The sequence below is a fragment of the Triticum urartu genome, chromosome 3A, assembly GCF_056163025.1.
Source record: "Triticum urartu cultivar PI428250 chromosome 3A, HENAU_Tu73, whole genome shotgun sequence".
In the NCBI taxonomy this organism is placed as follows: Eukaryota; Viridiplantae; Streptophyta; class Magnoliopsida; order Poales; family Poaceae; genus Triticum; species Triticum urartu.
This window is the reverse complement of record NC_141875.1, coordinates 38,767,153-38,787,227: the sequence shown is the minus strand read 5'-3', so window position 1 is coordinate 38,787,227 and position 20,075 is coordinate 38,767,153. Positions and strand designations below refer to the sequence as shown.

The 20,075-nt window shown below is 44.6% G+C and overlaps 1 protein-coding gene and 2 pseudogenes across 1 annotated transcript; 2 read left to right on the top strand and 1 right to left on the bottom strand.

Annotated features, from left to right (window-relative positions):
* The window catches only part of LOC125542588 (uncharacterized), a 252,253-nt pseudogene that overhangs the window by 161,874 nt on the left and 70,304 nt on the right, over positions 1 to 20,075 (bottom strand).
* Positions 8,944 to 10,140, top strand: LOC147978289 (F-box protein At1g11270-like). The gene has a single exon (XM_087545744.1). The coding sequence runs from the start codon at positions 8,944 to 8,946 to the stop codon at positions 10,138 to 10,140; it is 1,197 nt and encodes a 398-aa protein (XP_087401870.1).
* LOC147978288 (uncharacterized) lies at positions 11,029 to 12,047 on the top strand (annotated as a pseudogene).

The window sequence follows — 20,075 nt, the reverse complement described above, 5'->3', positions numbered from 1 at the left end:
GACCCACCAGCTACATCCTCGCAGGCAAGGAAGTGCCTGACAGTCGGGACCCACCTGGTCGAAGCGTATGTAGCGTTGTCATTCTGGTCGCGAACGTGTATGTACATATATAATGGTGGATGTAGAGGCGCGCACGTGTGGTAGTAGAGGCGGCCAGGGTGCAAGAAAGAAAATACGGCCACGTATGTGTACATACGGGCGGGGTCTCGAACGCCTACTCGTGCATACGTACGGCGAGGGCTCGTTGACATGGCTGGGTCGGAACGGAGAAACAGCGTCATCGTCGTGTTCATGGGGAGGCAACGGAATGCGTGGTCGTGTTCATCGGGAGGCAACGCGGCTGGGTCGGAACGGAATGCGTCGTCGTGTTCATCGGGAGGGCTTGGACGGAAGAGGCGATGGAAACGAGGCCTGGCGTACCGCACAACGGAGGAAACGGACCTCCTACGGTCAAAACAGGGGTCCTGTTGATCGGGAGGGGTGGGGCGTACCGCACAATGGAGGAAACGGACCTCCTACGGTCGAAACAGGGGTCCTGTTGATCGGGAGGGGTGTGGCGTACCGCACAACGGAGAAAACGAACCTCCTACGGTCGAAACGGGGGTCCTGTTGATCGGGAGGGGTGTGGCGTACCGCACAACGGAGGAAACGGACCTCCTACGGTCGAAACGGGGGTCCTGTTGATCGGGAGGGGTGTGGCGTACCGCAAAACAGAGGAAACGGACTTGTGTTGGAGCGCTACGGTCGAAACGGGGGTCCTGTTCGTCGGGAGGGGTGTGGCGTACCACAAAACGGGACTCCACGGGATACTGTTCATCGCCACCGTCGACCCCCTCCAGCCTCCACGAGCTACTGTTCATCCACCGTCGACCTCCTCCAGCCTCCACGGGCTCCTGTTCATCCAGCCTCCACCGCGCGCTACTCCACCGGCTACTGTTCAACCACCCCTCCACCGTCTAGTGTTCATCCAGCCCTCCACACCACGGGGTCCTGCTCAACCACCCCTCCACGGGCACCCCTCCACCGTCTACTATTCATCCTGCCCTCCACGGGGTGGTCCTGTTCATCCACCCCTCCACGGGGTCCTGTTCATCCAACCCCAACCGGCTCGATCGATCGGGGTCATGTTCATCTAGAGGCAACACCACGGGGTCCTGTTCATCCACCCCCACCGGGAACTGTTCATCCAACCCCCCCCCCCCCCCCCCGCAACACTCACTGTTCATCCAGAGGCAGCATCGATCAGTTTCAGTTAGCAGCAGTAGCAAAGGAATCGCTCGATCGGGTTCAGTTAACAGCCATCGATCGATCGCTCGGGTTTAGTAACGCGTAGCCTGCAGTGCAATCGCTCGGGTTCAGTTAGAGCCAACGCCTCGCACACACGCGCGTACGTGTACGAGAGAAACGCACATCGCTCGGCCCCCGACCTCCCACCGTAACTGGGAACTCCCTGAAATATTCCTCCCCCTCGCTTCTACCACGGTTTTTTCCGTCATGGACGGCCCAAAGAATGTCATGCAGCTGCGTCTCCGGCCCACCCAGGACGAAAAGCTCATTTTCTGTCATGATTTTTTGTCATAGAAGTAGGAGCCCACCACATCTATGATGATACCAGCTTTTGTCACAATTATCATCATAGAAGTGTCATATGTATGACATAAAAAATTTCGTTCGGCCCAAAATGTCATGGATGTGTCTTTTTTTGTAGTGCAAATCATTGCTAATTAAAATTGGCTTTGATATACCTTGGGATCCGGGTGGATCCATTACTTGGGCACTATATGCCTAGCTTAATGGCTTTAAAGAAAGCGCTGCAAGGGAGACAACCCGGAAGTTTTAGAGAGTCACTTATTTCTGTTGAGTGCTTTCATATAGTTTAAAAACAACAGAAATAAAGAGGGGAACCCAAAACTTTTTCAAAAAGGAAAGTGAAAGTGAGAGAGACGAGCATTGTTGAAGTGGGAGCTAGCCTTGAACTTTGTTCATGCTCACGGAAACTTTGTGAATCTTGATTACAGAAACTTTTCAGCAAAAATAATTATCCCCTTGTACAATTTCATTGTATTATAAAAATAATGTGCCAAGGTATGCCTTTAGGATGTTTACAATACTTGTTGGTTTGTACGGTGCTGGACAGAAACTTTGGCTGTAGTGCGTGATTTTTCCTTTTTTTACTGGAATGTCAAATGGTTCTGATTCTTTTCGCACTGTTTTTCTATACAAATTTTTTATTGTTCCTAATTTTGGCAGAATTTTTCAAGTATCAGAAGTATGGTGAATGTTCAGATTATTACAGACTGTTCTGTTTTAGACAGATTCTGTTTTTGATGCATAGTTTGCTTGTTTTGATGAAACTATCGATTTATATTAGTGGATTAAGCCATGAAAAAGTTATATTACAGTATACATAATGCAAAAACAAAATATGAATTGATTTGCAATAGTACTTAGAGTAGTGATTTGCTTTATTATACTAACGGATCTTACCGAGTTTTCTTTTGAAGTTTTGTGTGGATGAAATGTTCGATGATCGAGAAGGTCTCGATGTGAGAAGAAGGAAGAGAGGCAAGAGATCAAGCTTGGGGATGACCGAGGCACCCCAAGTAAATATTCAAAGAAACTCAAGCGTCCAAGCTTGGGGATGCCCCGGAAGGCATCCCCTCTTTCTTCAACAAGTATCGGTATGTTTTTGGATTCGTTTTCATGCGATATGTGCAAATCCTGGAGCGTCTTTTGCATTTAGTTTTCATTTTTCTTTTACGCACCATGCTGGTATGAGATAGTCCTTGGTTGATTTATAGAATGCTCTTTGCACTTCCCTTATATCTTTTGAGTATGGCTTTATAGAATGCTTCATGTTCTTCACTTATATCATTTGAAGTTTGGATTGTGTGTTTCTCTTCACATAGAAAACCGCCATTTGTAGAATGCTCTTTTGCTCCACTTATATTTGTGAGAGAGTGGACATATCTTTTGTAAAAAGAATTAAACTCTCTTGCTTCACTTACATATATTTAGAGAGATGACAGGAACTAGTCATTCACATGGTTAGTCATAAAATCCTACATAAAACTTGTAGATCACTGAATATGATATGTTTGATTCCTTGCAATAGTTTTGCGATATAAAGATGGTGATATTAGAGTCATGCTAGTGGGTAGTTGTGGATTAGTAGAAATACTTGTGTTGAGGTTTGTGATTTCCATAGCATGCCCGTATGGTGAACCGTTATGTAACGAAGTTGGAGCATGAGGTATTTATTGATTTTCTTCCTTATGAGTGGCGGTCGGGGACGAGCGATGGTCTTTTCCTACCAATCTATCCCCCTAGGAACATGCGCGTAGTACTTTTTTTCAATGACTAATAGATTTTTGCAATAAGTATGTGAGTTCTTTATAACTAATTTTAAGTCCATGGATTATACGCACTCTCACCCTTCCATCATTGCTAGCCTCTTCGGTACCGCGCATTGCCCTTTCTCACCACGAGAGTTGGTGCAAACTTCGCCGGTGCATCCAAACCCCGTGATACGATACGCTCTATCACACATAAACCTCCTTATATCTTCCTCAAAACAGCCACCATGCCTACCTATCATGGCATTTCCATAGTCATTCCGAGATATATTGCCATGCAACTTCCATCATCATCATATACATGACTTGAGCATTTATTGTCATATTGCTTTGCATGATCGTAAGATAGCTAGCATGATGTTTTCACGGCTTGTCCGTTTTTTTATGTCATTGCTACGCTAGATCATTGCACATCCTGGTACACTGCCAGAGGCATTCATATAGAGTCATATATTTGTTCTAGTATCGAGTTGTAATATGGAGTTGTAAGTAGGTAAAAGTGTGAAGATCATCATTATTAGAACATTGCCCAGTGAGGAAAGGATGATGGAGACTAGACTCCGGACAAAAAAATAAAAAAAGGAAAAAAGAAGAAGAAAAAAACAACAAAAAATGAGAGAAAATGAGAGAAGGGGCAATGTTACTATCCTTTTACCACACTTGTGCTTCAAAGTAGCACCATGTTCTTCATATAGAGATTCTCTTGAGTTATCACTTTCATATACTAGTGAGAATTTTCATTATAGAACTTGGCTTGTATATTCCGATGATGGGCTTCCTCAAATACCCTAGGTCTTCATGAGCAAGCAAGTTGGATGCACACCCACTTAGTTTCAATTTAAGCTTTCATATACTTATAGCTCTAGTGCATCCGTTGCATGGCAATCCCTACTCCTCACATTGACATCAATTGATGGGCATCTCCATAGCCCGTTGATTAGCTGCGTTGATGTGAGACTTTCTCCTTTTTTGTCTTCTCCACACAACCTCCACCATCATATTCTATTCCACCTATAGTGCTATGTCCATGGCTCACGCTCATGTATTGCGTGAAAGTTGAAAAGGTTTGAGAACATCAAAAGTATGAAACAATTGCTTGGATTATCATCGGGGTTGTGCATGATGTGAATATTTGTGTGGTGAAGATGGAGCATAGCCAGACTATATAATTTTGTAGGGATAACTTTCTTTGGCCTTGTTATTTTGAAAAGACATGATTGCTTTATTAGAAGGCTTGAAGTATTATTGTTTTATGTCAAATGATAGACTATTGCCTTGAATCACTCGTGTCTTAATATTCATGCCATGATTAGATATGTGATCAAGATTATGCTAGATAGAATTCCACATCAAAAATTATCTTTTTTATCATTTACCTACTCGAGAACGAGCAGGAATTGAGCTTGGGGATGCTGATACGTCTCCGTCGTATCTATAATTTTTTATTGTTCCATGCCAATATTATATAATTTCCATATAATTTTGGCAACTTTTTATATTGTTTTTGGGACTAACATATTGATCCAGTGTCCAGTGCCAGTTCCTGTTTGTTGCATGTTTTATGTTTCACAGAAACCCAATATCAAACGGAGTCCAAACGGGATAAAAACAGACGGAGAATTATTTTGGAATATTTATGATTTTGGGACGTAAAATCAACGCGAGACGGTGCCCGAGGGGGCCACGGGGCAGGGGGCGCGCCCCAGGGGGAAAGGCGCGCCCTGGACCCTCGTGGGCACCCCGTAAGGCGGTTGACGTTCTTCTTTTGCTGCAAGAAAGCTAATTTTATGAGAAAGAACTAGGCGAAAGATTCACCCAATCGGAGTTTCGGATCTCCGGTTATAAAAGAAACGGTGAAAGGACAGATCTAAAAAACACAGACACAGAGAGAGACAGATCCAATCTCGGAGGGGCTCTCGCCCCTCCCACGCCATGGAGACCATGGACCAGAAGGGAAACCCTTCTCCCATCTAGGGAGAAGGTCAAGGAAGAAGAAGAAGGAGGGGGGCTCTCTCCCCCTCGCTTCCGGTGGTGCCGGAACACCGCCGGGGGCCATCATCATCACCGTGATCTTCACCAACACCTCCGCCATCTTCACCAACATCTCCATCACCTTCCCCCCTCTATCTATAGCGGTCCACTCTCCCGCAACCCGCTGTACCCTCTACAACATGGTGCTTTATGCTTCATATTATTATCCAATGATGTGTTGCTATCCTATGATGTCTGAGTAGGTTTTCGTTGTCCTATCGGTTGTTGATGAATTGCTATGATTGATTTAATTTGCTTGTGGTTATGTTACTGTCCTTTGGTGCCCATCATATGAGCGCGCGCGTGGATCACACCATAGGGTTAGTTGTATGTTGATAGGACTATGTATTGGAGGGCAAGGGTGACAGAAGCTTCAGCCTAGCATAGAAATTGATGCATACGGGATTGAAGGGGGGGCCAATATATCTTAATGCTATGGTTGGGTTTTACCTTGATGAACGTTAGTAGTTGCGGACGCTTGCTAATAGTTCCAATCATAAGTGCATAGAATTCTAAGTCAGGGATGACATGCTAGCAGTGGCCTCGCCCACATAAAACTTGCTATCAATCTAGTAAAGTAGTCAATTGCTTAAGGGACAATTTCGCAACTCCTACCACCACTTTTCCACACTCGCTATATTTACTTTATTGCTTCTTTACTTACAACATCCCTTAGCTTTTATTTATGTGCTCCTTTTATTTTTGCATTCCTATCCAACAACACCTACAAAGTACTTCTAGTTTCATACTTGTTCTAGGTAGAGCAAACTCTAAGCGTGCGTAGAGTTGTATCGGTGGTCGATAGAACTTGAGGGAATATTTGTTCTACCTTTAGCTCCTCGTTGGGTTCGACACTCTTACTTATCGAAAGAGGCTATAATTGATCCCCTATACTTATGGGTTATCATTTGCCATGACTAATCTTGGTGACATCCATCACTTTCTCGGAGTCAATGTCACACGGAATACTTCGGGTTTGTTTCTCTCCCAACAGCAGTATGTGCTCGAGATTCTGGACCGTGCAACCATGTTAAACTGTAATTCCATATCTACACCAGTGGACACGTGCTCTAAACTCTCTGCTCATGATGGCGATCCCCTTCCCAACCCCACCCTCTACCGCAGCCTTGCGGGCACCCTCCAATACCTCACTTCAACCAGACCGTATATCTCATATGCTGTTCAGCGGGCCTGCTTATTCATGCATGCCTCTCGCACATCGCACTTCCAGCTTCTCAAGCGTATCCTCCGCTACTTGAAGGGCACTTCACACTTCAGCCTACAGATCTATACGCCGTCCTCCCATGACCTCATAGCCTATTCCGATGCAGATTGGGCGGGCTTCCCCGACACACGTAAGTCCACTTCAGGCTTTTGCGTTTTCTTGGGTCCAAACCCGATCTCTTGGTCATCTAAACGGCAGCTTCAACTAAAAAAAATCTGCGAACCAACCTGTGGTTGGATGGTTAGAGGGACTGTGGTATTCCCAGCCCACCAGGGTTCAAATCCCGGTGCTCGCATTTATTCCTGAATCTATTTCAGGCTTTCCGGTGATGCGCATTCAGTGGGAAGAGACGTTCCCGTCGATGACGAGGTGCCTACGGTGACTCGTAAATTTCAAGATGATATGCCGGCTCAGTCTTTCGGAGGTGCTCATAGGGGTAGGGTGTGCGTGTGTGTGTTCGTAGGGGTGAGTGTATGCGCGTGTATATGAGCGGTTGCATCTGTACTGTGTAAAAAAACTAAAAAAAATCTAAACGGCAGCCCACCATCTCCGGATCCAGTGCTGAAGCAGAATACATGGCCGTTGCAATTTGCGTTGTAGAGACCACGTGGGTTCGCGAGCTGCTCACTGGGGTGCGACGCCCTCCTACTAGGGCTACCCTCATCTATTGTGACAACATATCCGCGACGTATCTCAACACGTTGAAATTGATCTCCACTTCGTTCGGGATCGTGTGGCTCTCGGGGAAGTGCGGGTCCTTCATGTCCCATCTGATTCCCAGTACGCAGATGTATTCACCAAGGGGTTACCTACGTCCATCTTCGAGGGTTCCGGCCCAGTCTGAACATCCATCTGGGTGGAGTTCCGAGGGGTGTTAACGTGTCATTTTATGTACCGTTGTGTTGTAACCTAGTATTTTTCTTTTTGAGGATATGTTGTAACATTGTATTGTAACGTTGAGAGGCAGCCCTCTGTTGTACGACTCCTAGATTGTAGGATCACGATCCCCACTCCTCGTACGAGGCCTGCGTGCCCACCGTTACGGAAGTCGTTATGGGCGGTCGCTCTATTTGTACTCTGTATCATCTTGTACATGGAGGGCAATCAATCACACGGCATCTTTCCCGTCTAACTGGCGAGACGGCCGGTCGCCCGATTTGCATCCTTTGCCAAGAAGATACGGGATTTGTTCCTCTCCAGCAATGATACATAAAGCGCATCCATCTCTCCGATCTCATCAGGGCCGTCCACAAGCATGTGCGAGAAGTGCGACCGCACAGGGCCCCCAAAAAATAGGGGCCCCCAGATCCTATATTCGTAGTTCACCAATATCGATCTAAATAAAATCTGATCTGTAGAGGAGCCGCCATTAGAGCTGCTGGGAAGGTCTGTGACTCGTCTCCCGCAAGAAGAAAGCAACTGAATCGTTATTCTCTAGTGAGATGGGCCTTGGGCCTTTAGTCCATTACATTGATGAAGATTAAGAAGTGGCGCTGGCCCAGATCGTAGGGAGATTGCGATCGTGGGTTAGGTTAAAAAAATTAGCGATCGTGGGTTTCTGAAAAGAAAAAAGCAGCGATCGAGCCGAGAGCAGCACACGCATGACCGACGGCAGGCAGATAAATTTAGGCGGTGGACACGCACAGGCGGAAGCAGATTATGAATTGGAAGAACTAAAGTTCATCTTACGGCGTCTACAAGAAAGAGAAAAGACTGGAAATCAATTTTCAACTCAAAAATTACGATGTACTGTGCATTCGTATGTGCTTCCTTTGTGTATAACTATGTTCTACAGGAGGTGAACAACGGAGCAGACTGAGTGATTCATCTTTATTGAACAGGTTAGTTTCATAATTTTGATAAATTTATAGTAGCGACTTTTCCGCAAAAAATGATGGTGGCGAATAATAGTGTAAGCAGTATCTGTTGACATCATATTCATAGATATTTGTCTGAACAAATTATAGTTAGTTATGTTGATTACATTTTATGTTACCTTTTTTGTAAGCATATTTTTTTTGAAAAATCGATGCTATAAATTTTGCCATGCTTAATAAACATTTGTTATCCACCATCATTTTTGTGAGTGGTTGTGGTCATCCATTTAAGAGGCTACGACACACGTCATTTTTCAATTTTAGGGCCCTATCTTGAAATTCGCACCGGGGCCTCAAATTTCTGGAGACGGCCCTGGATCTCATTTCCGGAGACTCCTTCGTTCACCGATCGATCTCGGGCACGCATCCGGCGTTGGTCGGGTGCGTGAACGTGCGATTGATTTGCTTCCAAACATACGCCCTTTGCCGGCAGTCCGGCGCAGCACCAGTCCTCATGGCGAAGCGCTGCCCCGTCCTCCCCGACGAGGTCACCGAGGATATCTTGGCGCGGTTGCTGGCCAAGGCAGTGCACAGGTGCCGATGCCTCTCACGCGCCTGGGCAGCCGCCCTCGCCTCCGACGACTTCGCCGACCTCCACCTCCGCCTCGCCAACCGTCATGGCGGCCTAAGGATCCTGTCCTTGCAAGACTCGCGCTCACCCGACGTGCCAGCCAAGGTGCAGACGTGGTCGCCCGCCAATCCGGGCGGCACGCTCGTGCAGCTCCCCACTAGTCACGACGTTGAGGGTGGCGCCACGGACAAGCTCGTCCCGCGCCTCGTGGCGCAGCAGTGCCGAGGTCTCGTCATCCTCGAAGCTGTCGCCGCGCCATCGAGGCGCTACGTGCTTAACCCATCGACTGGCCGAATGGCGGCCCTCCCCGAGAGCCAGGCCATGAGCAGCCTCAGCGTCACGTGCTTAGGGCTCGGCTACGACAGACGCAGCAGGAAGCACAAGGTCATGCGCATCTACTACAGAGGCTATGGCGGCGAAAAGGACTCCACCGGATGCGAGGTCTACGTGATCAACCCCGTGGCTGTGGGGCAATGGAGGCCGGCGGAGGGTTGTGCTAGGGAGAAGCCATTGGGTCGCGTGTACAAGGACCAGGCGAGTGTGTTTGTGCAAGGCCATGTGCACTGGTTGGCCGTTCGTAAAACCACGCTAGGTACAGAGACGTTCGCCTTCTCCTTCTCCCTGGATGACGAGAGGCTTGGGGCCGTGCCGTTACCACCGCTGGCCCTGGAGAAGAGCAATCAAAATCATTGTTTGGCAGACTTTGATGGACGCTTGTGCCTTTTCTGCTCCGATTTCGTGCCAAACAACAACTCGGCAGGGCCTGTACACGATGTCTGGCTGTTCCGTGGGCATGAAACGAGTGCATGGGATCTGCATTGTCGAGTAGACCTAGGCACACTGCCACCCAAGGTCACCAAGTTCGCAAGCCAGTTCGTCATCACCAACAATGGAGGCCGGATCATCTTCGCAAAACCACACCTCACGTCATCGCAAGAACCAAGCTTTCAGGTGTTTTCATACGATCTCGTCACCGACAACATGGAGAACCTCCTCGACAACGACATCATGGGATTAAAAGAAGTTGTATCGTACGATGAAAGCATTGCATCTCCCGGGCAACCGTTGGCCATGTTGTAGCTCGTTCGTGTCAAAACCATTGGAAAAAATAGCATCGCTAATAGCATGCTATAGCGTTCTGAGCAACGTTTTGCTAAATAAATCAATAGCATATTAATAGCATGTGATAAAGCGATAGCATATTAATAGCATGTATAATGTCTTGCTAATAGCACGTGATAAAGCGATATAGCGATACAACATCTTAATAGCATATTTTAAGAGTGGTGCTACTTTGCAATAACGCGCTTTCTTTTTCATTTGTCAAAACTGAAGAGCCTGAGTATGCAAATTTCTCAATTGTGCTCGTAATATGTTTCGACAAAGAGCCTACTCTTATAGATAGCAAGGGCGTGTTATGCATGTACATTTTTTTTGAAGAACCTTCGAAATATGAATGGACTAATTAATGTGAAGATCGTTTTATTGGACCAAACCACATGATTGATTCAGTAACCAGGGAGCAGGCGGCGCACGATCGAGACTCGAGGAGGGAAGGCGGCGCTGAGGTTACCAATTTCTTGGGACGTGGGACCTATGACAAATCACATCAGATCAGGCTGATGAACCGGGGTGGTTCCAACTAGTTTGTTTTACATTACAAGACGCAAGACGGTGTGTTGGTTTTTCCTGGTGGGGGCGGGCCCCATGATTTTGGGGGCCCTGTGCCGACTAGCATCTTGATTGGCACAAAAAATAACACTACATCTTCTTAAGAATGTGTCTTGCAGTAAAGTAGGAGCACATCGGTAGTGCACGGGGAGCATGCATGTGATTCTCCGGTGACAGAAAAAAAAAGAATAGGCAAACAACTCTTTCTATCTATTGTCCAATAGGAGCATTTCACACGAGTCTACCAGAGGTCTCCGATAGCCGCCCCTCCTCAGCGTCTTTGAGTTCCGCGAAAGCATGGTCTTCACCTCTGTTCTCGACACCCCGGACCGCATCCCTCGTGAGCGCTTCGACCTCCAACGCTACATGTTGCTGCCACGAATACGGCACACCCAGCAGTCCTGCCCACAGGAACGAAGTGCTGGGCTGCCGCCACGGTCGTGTCCTCATCATTGACCATGTGTGCAAGGAAATCATCATGTGCACCCCCATCATTGACCGCCATTATGCCAGCTTTTAGTTTCAAAGCATTTCTCTACCACATCAATGGGGCAGTGCTTTGTGCTGCCGGCGACCAAGGCCACGTGCACGGCGGTTGTCACTCCAGTCCCTTCAAAGGTGGTATTGGTGATCATGAACCAGCAAGATGATCATCGACCTCTCGCATGCGTTTACTCCTCGGAGACTGGTTCATGGGGCAAACTCATCTCAACAGACACTCCATATTTGATTTTCACTGCTCATAGACCCGGGTCACTTGTTGGCAATGCACTCTGCTGGTTGGTTACTATGATGAGTTACAAAAATGACATGCTTAAGTTTGATTTGGAAGAGCAGACTCTAGCTGTTATCAATGGGCCACCGGTTACAGATCGTCCCCACTATAGTCAGATCATCCAGGCCGAGGCCAAAGATGGTGTTGTTGGTTTTTCCATTTTATCTTACAAACGCTTACAAATGTGGCAGGGGAATATGAATATTCCTGGTGTTGCCACATGGGTAATGTGGAAGACCATTGAAATAAACAACATTCTTGGACTCCCTCCTCAGATTCAGGGAGGGTGGAGAGGGTTCGAAACCATACTGGGATATTCGGAGGATACATATGCTATTTTATATACGTGGACACCAATCTCTACATGGTTCAACTTAAATCAATGCAATCCAAGAGACTTCACAAAACAATTTATATCAATGATTACCATGCTTTGACATGTTTCTATTCACCAGGTATTTGCTCAATCCTAGTCTTTGTATTGTTGCGGCGACGTTGTGTTGTGTACACAGTTGCCAAACATCTATATTGTGCTTCTTAAGTCACTAACAACTTAATCTTAATCAACAAGTTTCCTTTCGCTAGATAGGCACACTTAACTTGTGTCATATTTTTTTATGTTACATGGGTAAAAATGTAAAAGGAAAAGTAGTGGCTGCACCTACCTTCGGTGCACCCACGAGGCACCCACGCAAGAAAACATAGCAAGATATTTTAAAAATTCTAAAACTTTGTGGAAATGATCATCAATAAATGTTATTGGCGCTTGCAAAGTTTGGTGGTCAAATAACATTCGACCACCACTGTACAAAAAATACAAAATTGCAAAATCTGCTCAAACAGTGCACTTATATTTTGACTAATTTTCAGTGATTTTGTATTTTTTGTACAAAGTCTTGAACGTAATTTGACCATCAAACTTTGCAAGCATCCATAACATTTGTTGATGATCATTCACACAAAGTTTCAGAATTTTTTTAAATGTTTTGCTATGTTTTCTTGCGTGGGTGCACCGAGCTGGGGTGTAGAAAAACCACTCTCTAATTCAAATGTCACATGAGTAAAAATGTAAAATCAATATCACTTAGTAACTTAATTGGCATTTTCGTAATCTCAACGCTTTTACAAATCTCAATAATAAAATAGTATGTTGAATCCATACCTTCAGAAATAATATGTTTGTGTCACTTGTTGAAGACCCTCCTGCAGGTAACCAAGACATATGGAACACACCAGATTAAATTTCATTTCATGGCTCTACTCGGACTCCACTAATATAAACCCGCATGCCCAAAATCACTTTTGTTGATAAATTTTATTAGTTTGGTGTGTTTTGCTAATTTTGTATGCTTGATATGATGAGGAGCGCAAAAGGAAACAAGAGCAAGTTTACATGAGATAAATCTAGACCATGTCTTGGTTCTTCCTATCAGCAAAATTCTAACATTATGAAATAGCTGAGTACCGCCTTCACGAACAGTCCCCCCCCCCCCCCCCCCCCCCCCCCCCCCCCGCCGCCGCCGCGCGCGCGCGCATTTGAGATAGCTATCGTTCCGAACGGTTTAACAAACATTCCATTCATGAACTATCTAGGTAAACTGCTTTCAGGAACATTCAGTGCATTTACAATAGATGTAGCTCTTTCATTATGAAGTCTATATCTAAACATACGACTTTTAGGCACATTCTTGCATTTACAATTGATGTTTCTTTTAATATATGTCTAGTAAAAAATCCGGGATATATTGTTGATACAGATCCCGTACAGCGAGTACTTTCCGGTGTACCTATACGTCGCGATTCGCCGGCCTGTACTTTCGGTCCAGAGATACATGAGTACGTATTGAGTCCAGGAGATCCTACGTCCCAAGCAAGCAAGCAATAGCTTCCTGCTACGTACACTAGTTCGTCTATAAAAATATGAGTTATTTTGCTCAAGTTGTGTTTGTAGGCTCAACAGTGTAACCGCCTTACTGGTGTCTTTCATTATCCATTTGTCCTTTCCTCGGCACTTACATTAATTGAATTCTTATGCTTCCAGGTGTACTTTGATTTGCTAATGTGTTGGAATGTTTCAGCAGGTAATAAAGAATATCGCTTGATTACGATTTGTGAGATTTGGACCATTTGATTTTTTGAGTTGTAAATATCCGGTTGCCAACATAGGTAGCGAAAACTATTGTTGGTTGAAAGTGCAGAATCTTTTTTTAAGTGCAGTATCTGAATAACGATTTTGCTTTCTCCAGCAATATATTGGCGATCAGTCTGTATTTTTATTAGAAAATCAGAAAGTTAAAAGCTACTCCCCCGTCCCATCATATAAGATCGTTTTTCAAGCTATGTTAGCTTGAGAAATGATCTTATATTGTGGAACGGAGGGAGTATGTACTATGTTATTAGCAGTGCATATCAGGTTACCAATGGACTGATGTTCTTGATTTTTCTCCGGGTTTCGAATCAGAATTCAAGTTGTAATAGGGCTCTTGTGACTGCTGTCAAAGCAGCAGGATAACTGATTGAATTTTCTATGGAATTTATGGATATTCGAGCTGTAGTATGTTGACTGGCCTAATTTACCATCAACGTCGGTGATCAAGATGTAAGTCTCAGCTGTGTGTAGGTTACTGTGCTACCGGCCCAAAGTTTGGCAACAGAAAAGTCACATTATAAATCCAAATTCAGCTTGTGTTTTGCAACCTTATGTTCCAAGACAAGACAACTATACATGTGTTCAGCTCTTATGGAGCTTCTTTCTTAAGGCAAAGTGCATTTCCTACTCTGTAGGTTAGCCATAAACACACACTAACACAGGAGCCTTGTTAGGAAACTGATGATCGAGTTTGATATCTGTGTTGCTGTGCGCTAAGAAGTCTCTAGGAGTAAAAATTCACCAGAACAAACAATTGATATCTGTGTTTCCTTTGTATGGCTGCCTGATTTCATTTGTAATTGCTTGGTCCAGTGGCTGCAGCTCATTTTCATTGCAACATTTTTAGGGCCAGTTCACTTCGGCTTCCAGAGTGGCTTCTTACCTGCGAAATTAAGCCAAAGCCAAAAGAACTGGAATTTTTGGTTCGGCATAATTTCCCAGCCAATGCGAAGTTGGGGAGACGCCACTCGAAGGCAGCTTCCTGAGCTTCTTCTGTAAGATAAATCGTCGAGCCCTGAAATTACCCTCAAAAGTTATTACATCAGAAATGCACCAACACAGCAATACTTGCTGCGATCTGCTCATCATCATCATCATCATCATCATCACCCTGTTAAGCATATACGCAATGAGTTTTTGATCCATTGATTTGGCCGACCTGTACATGAGAACTGTGTGTTGAAGACCAAGAAAACATGTAACAGTCAAAGTTTAAGCTAGTTGTGTATGCAGTATACCTGAGCATGTGCGAGAACGACAAAGATGTGCATATAGCTGAGAATTGCTTTGGAATTCTAACCAAAGCTGCTATAACTGTCATGGCTCAAGAGGAGCTGCCTGGCACAAGTGGGTAAAAAAGGAAAGAAAGCAAGAGACTGTAAAATTGGATGTAACGTCATTGCCTAATCAGCCCGACGGTCCCCTGTTTATTTATGCCTGAGAAGCCTCACGTAAAGTATACAGAGTCTGGTACAGCTTGGAAACCAAGACAGAGAAGAAGAGATCTATTACAGAGGTATTCGGATAGAATACATAATGGATAAGGGACAAAGAGACTACAAAGAAATCCTTTTAACACCCTCCCTTAATCCAACGGAGCTAACTTGAGATTATGCTTACCCCGCAAAAAAAACTTGAGATTATGCTTGAAAGATTCAAAACTCACTGTAGGTAATGCTTTAGTGAAGCCATCTGCAATCTGATCTCTAGAGTGAGCAAATCTAATTTTCAGTTGTTTATTAGTAACTCTTTCACGAACAAAGTGGAAATCTATCTCAATATGTTTTGTCCAAGCATGAAAAGCAGGATCAGCAGAAAGGTATGTGGCACCAAATTATCACACCATAAACAAGGAGTCTGTCCACGACTTACTCCAAGTTCCTTTAGCATAGACTAAACCCAAATGATTCCTGCTGTAGCATTTGCTAGGGCCTCGTATTATGCTTCTGCACTAGTCCTTGAAACTATAGCCTGTTTCTTTGCACACCATGAGATTAAATTTGGTCCATAAAACACTGCAAAACCACGCCCGCCCAGTCAGAGTCAGAGAAAGCACTAACAAGAGTGGATGATGACTCGCTAAATGTCAGACCAATACTTGGACCATTTTTAATATATCTAAGTATACGATTTGCAGCCGTCCAGTGTGTCATGGTAGATGCATGAAGAAACTCGCATAGTTTACTGACAGCAAATGAAATATCAGGCCTGGTAAGAGTCAAGTATTGAAGTGCACCAACTATACTCCTGTATTTAGTACCATCCTCCTGATTCAAGAGCTCTCCTTCTGTAAGAGACGATTTTTCTATGCTGGACAAAGGTGTTGGACATGGTTTACAATCCTGCATGGCAACTCTAGCCAGAAGATCATATGCATATTTCTCTTTAGAGAGATGAAGACCTTCCCAGGTTCTTTTTACTTCAATGCCAAGGAAAAAAATTCAAGTCCCCTAAATCCTTAAGAGCAAACTTGGAATTTAAGTCCTTTAGCATTCCTGTCACTGCTTGATCAGAAGAACTTGTAACAATGATGTAGGCAGCTGTTTTCATGTCGGGATGCGCTGGAATCGGAGCTTACTGCGTGTATGGAAGGACTGTCATTGTCATTACAAAGAAGTGAAGCACCCATTTCTATGGAGATGGACTCGCTCATGGCTGTTTCCATGATCCAGGGGGAGGGAGTTGACAGATCAGTGTATGCCTCCATAGTGAATGAGATCAAGTTCCTTAGAACTTTGAGAGAGACGTGTATTACTCATGTATCCCGTAGCCAAAATAAAGCTAGTGATTGTTTAGCCAAGTTTGCTAGAGTTAGTCAAAGAACTGTGACGTGGCTACGATTGGGCCCTCCCAGTGTCCTAGATTTGGTGCAAGATGATTGTAAGGACCTATTGAATGAGTAATACATGGTTTTTTCCCTGCAAAAAAATTAAAAAAATGAACATATATAAGCACAAATATGGAGGTATTTGACTTATTATAGATAAACAAAGATGTGTCAGACTTGGATGCAGCAAAACCAAGTTTCTGCAATTTGAAGCTCAAATGAGAGTACCATTCCCTGGGAGCTTGCTTTAGACCATAAATTGCTTTGTCAAGTCTACACCCATGAAACCGAGCATTCTTGTCTCGAAACCAGGTGGTTGTTTAATGTATACTACTAGACAAGGAATTTTCTAAGAAAGTTCTAACTTTCGACAGTCAACAGGTTTTTTAGAGAAATAGTCCTAGTTGACAGCCTAACATGGACTATAACCAAAAATTGTGTGATAGAGATGGACTTGCTTGCGTGAAAAACCTTCTCTACTTGCTCATGGAAGATAATATTCCAAACCCAAATTTAGTGCTGCGCTTATTGAATTCAGATTTGAAACTCGGTGGCGTCCTAGATGTAAATTACTTTGAAGTTTGGTGTTGTGAATATTTTACAGATTCTTTTTGTGAACTTCCGATAATCCAGTTATTAAACGGTAGCGCGGTGGAGGCACCAGATGATTCCTCCTTTATGATTGTGCGCCCCGTTCCTATACAATTTTCGTTGGGGCGTAACCCTCTCAGCGACGCGCCACATCGGAACCCGGTGTGGTGGAAAATGGGCAAGGGCCGGGCCGTCACCCCCCAGGTGGCGCGCCGTATCTTGATCCGGATACGGTGGTAAGTGAGCGAGGATCGGGTCGTCGCATCCTTAGTGGCGCGCTACATCGGCGCCCGGGTGTAGTGGAAAATGAGCAAGGGTCTTCGCATTTGACTCGACGAGTGCGAAGGGTAAGGAAGCTAGCCGAGCCTAGGAGGATTTGCTTAGGTAGCTGGAACGTAGGGTCTCTGACAGGGAAGCTTCGGGAGCTAGTTGATGCAGCGGTGAGGAGAGGTTTTGATATCCTTTGCGTCCAAGAAACCAAATGGAGAGGACGGAAGGCGAAGGAGGTGGAGGATACCGGCTTCAAGCTGTGGTACACGGGGACGGTTGCAAACAGAAATGGCGTAGGCATCTTGATCAACAAGAGCCTCAAGTATGGAGTGGTAGACGTCAAGAGACGTGGGGACCAGATTATCCTGGTCAAGCTGGTATTTGAGGACTTGGTTCTCAATGTTATCAGCGCGTATGCCCCGCAAGTAGGCCACAATGAGAACACCAAGAGGGAGTTCTGGGAATGCCTGGAGGACATGGTTAGGAGTGTACCGCTTGGTGAGAAGCTCTTCATAGGAGGAAACCTCAATGGCCACGTGGGTACATCTAACACAGGTTTTGAAGGGGCGCATGGGGGCTTTGTCTATGGCATCAGGAATCAAGAAGGAGAAGATGTCTTAAGCTTTGCTCTAGCCTACAACATGATTGTAGCTAACATCCTCTTTAGAAAGAGCGAATCACATCTGGTGACCTTTAGTAGTGGCCAACACTCTAGCCAGATTGATTTCATCCTCTCGAGAAGAGAAGATAGGCGTGCGTGCCTAGACTGTAAGGTAATACTTGAAGAGAGTGTTGTACCCCAGCATAAGCTGGTGGTTCACTACAAGAAATATGTCAACTTATGACCTTCTGTCAGTGACCCTCAAAGAATTGGTCATAAATTTATGACCATTTTAGACCAATTGGTCAAAAGCTGTTCAGGGGGCTCCAAACCCTAAACCATTGCGACCATTTTGGTCAGAAAGGTCGTAATTTCCTTACACGAAATGGTCACAAAGCAAACAGTGCTAGTCCGCTACCTTATTTCTAGTTGTTAATGACCAATATAGATGGTCATAGCTTTGTAGATTATGGTGGGTTGTGATGACTAGGCGCCATCTCATCAGTTTTGCCTATGTGTCATGTCCATGTGGCAGTTTTTGCCCTAGGTTGTGAAGCAACCTATATTTCTATCATTCCCAAAATTCCCAAAAAAATCTCATAAATTCTTTGGGGCATATCTTCATCAAATATGTAAAAATCCTTCCTTGCCTAGTTCAAAACTAATTCAACAATATTCATTTTCCTATTCTGTTCACAACAACACTTTATGAAGGAAGTGCTATTTATATATTCTTGATTGCCCTTGGAATTTTTGGGCACTCTTTCCTATCCAAATCATTACCGCATGACAAAATTCAGCTCCATTTTCCTAGCAAATCTTCTTCAGCAAATTTCCAAAGTTTTTGTCCACCTAGAAGCATTGTGAAGGAAGTACCTTTTTTATATCTCTCAATGACATGAAATTTATACAGTTCCTTTATATGCCCAAATTATCACCCTCCTCCAAATTGCAGCTCAGTCAAATCATCTATGTGAGCCCAGGTTCAATTTATATTTTATGGCCAAATTGGCACGTTGCAAAGCAAGTGTTATATAGACCCCTCCTATTACCCTCAAACTTTTCGGGCACTCTTCCATACCCAAATCATTGCCACATGATAATATTCAGCTCAATTTTCCTAGTAAATCTTTCTCGGGAAATTTCCAAAGTTTCTACCTCGAGAGAAGCTTTGTGAAGTAAGTACTATCTAGGCTTACCCAAATGATCTGAAAATTTACCAGCGCATGACCATACCTAAGTAACTTACCTGCACCAATTTTGAGCTCATTTCATTCATCCAATCTCTCTCACTAGTTTTCCCAAGTTTCTGTCCATAGAAGAGCATTGTGAAGGAAGTACTACTTTGGCATGTCCAAATGGTATCAATTTTCTATAATGCTTTCCTATGCCCAAATAACCATCCTCCACAAAATTTCAGCTCACTCTATTCATTATTTTGAGCCCAGCTTCAACATTCATATTTTTGTCCAGCATGGTACTTTGCAAAGCAAGTACCACCTAGGATCCTCCTTTTGAGCTCAAAATTTGTGAAGACATTCTCCTTAGTAGATGATCATCCTCAGCCAAAACTCACGCCCATTGGCCATGCGCATTTCCCGTACCGCTAATCAAACACTTGGCTGCTAATTCATGTTTGGGCATCGATCGGTCTCCTCGTGAGAATCTTACATTGTAATTTTCTTCCTAGAACCAACCTGGGGAGTGCCCAACCCACTAGGCATGCCTAGGCCGCTCAGAACACATGGCAACATTACGGTCACGCGGTGACCACGCGACGGGCATGCGAGTTTACGCGCTCTAGAGTTGGGGCCCTCGGCCACCGCCCAAACCTCGACGTATCGCCACCAAACCATGTATTTATGATTAAATAGGTCCTTATGTAACTAGAAATGATTTTTTGAAAAAATAAATAGCAAACTATGAGGCAGCTGCAGTTCAAATTTGACCCGCTTCCAACTGAATCGGCGGAAATTTGTCTTTTTCACGAGAGGTGGATCAAAAAATTTTACACCCAACCATTTTGTCAATTGTGCATTAAATATGGCCTAGTATTTTATAAAAATGATTTGGTCCAATTTTGCAATAATTATTTGGTAGTTCCTTCACAAAAAAATCTCCTTTCGGGCAC

Excerpts from the sequence above, each read along its gene's own strand:
- LOC147978289 (XM_087545744.1), top strand. The coding sequence starts at position 8,944 with ATGGCGAAGCGCTGCCCCGTCCTCCCCGACGAGGTCACCGAGGATATC.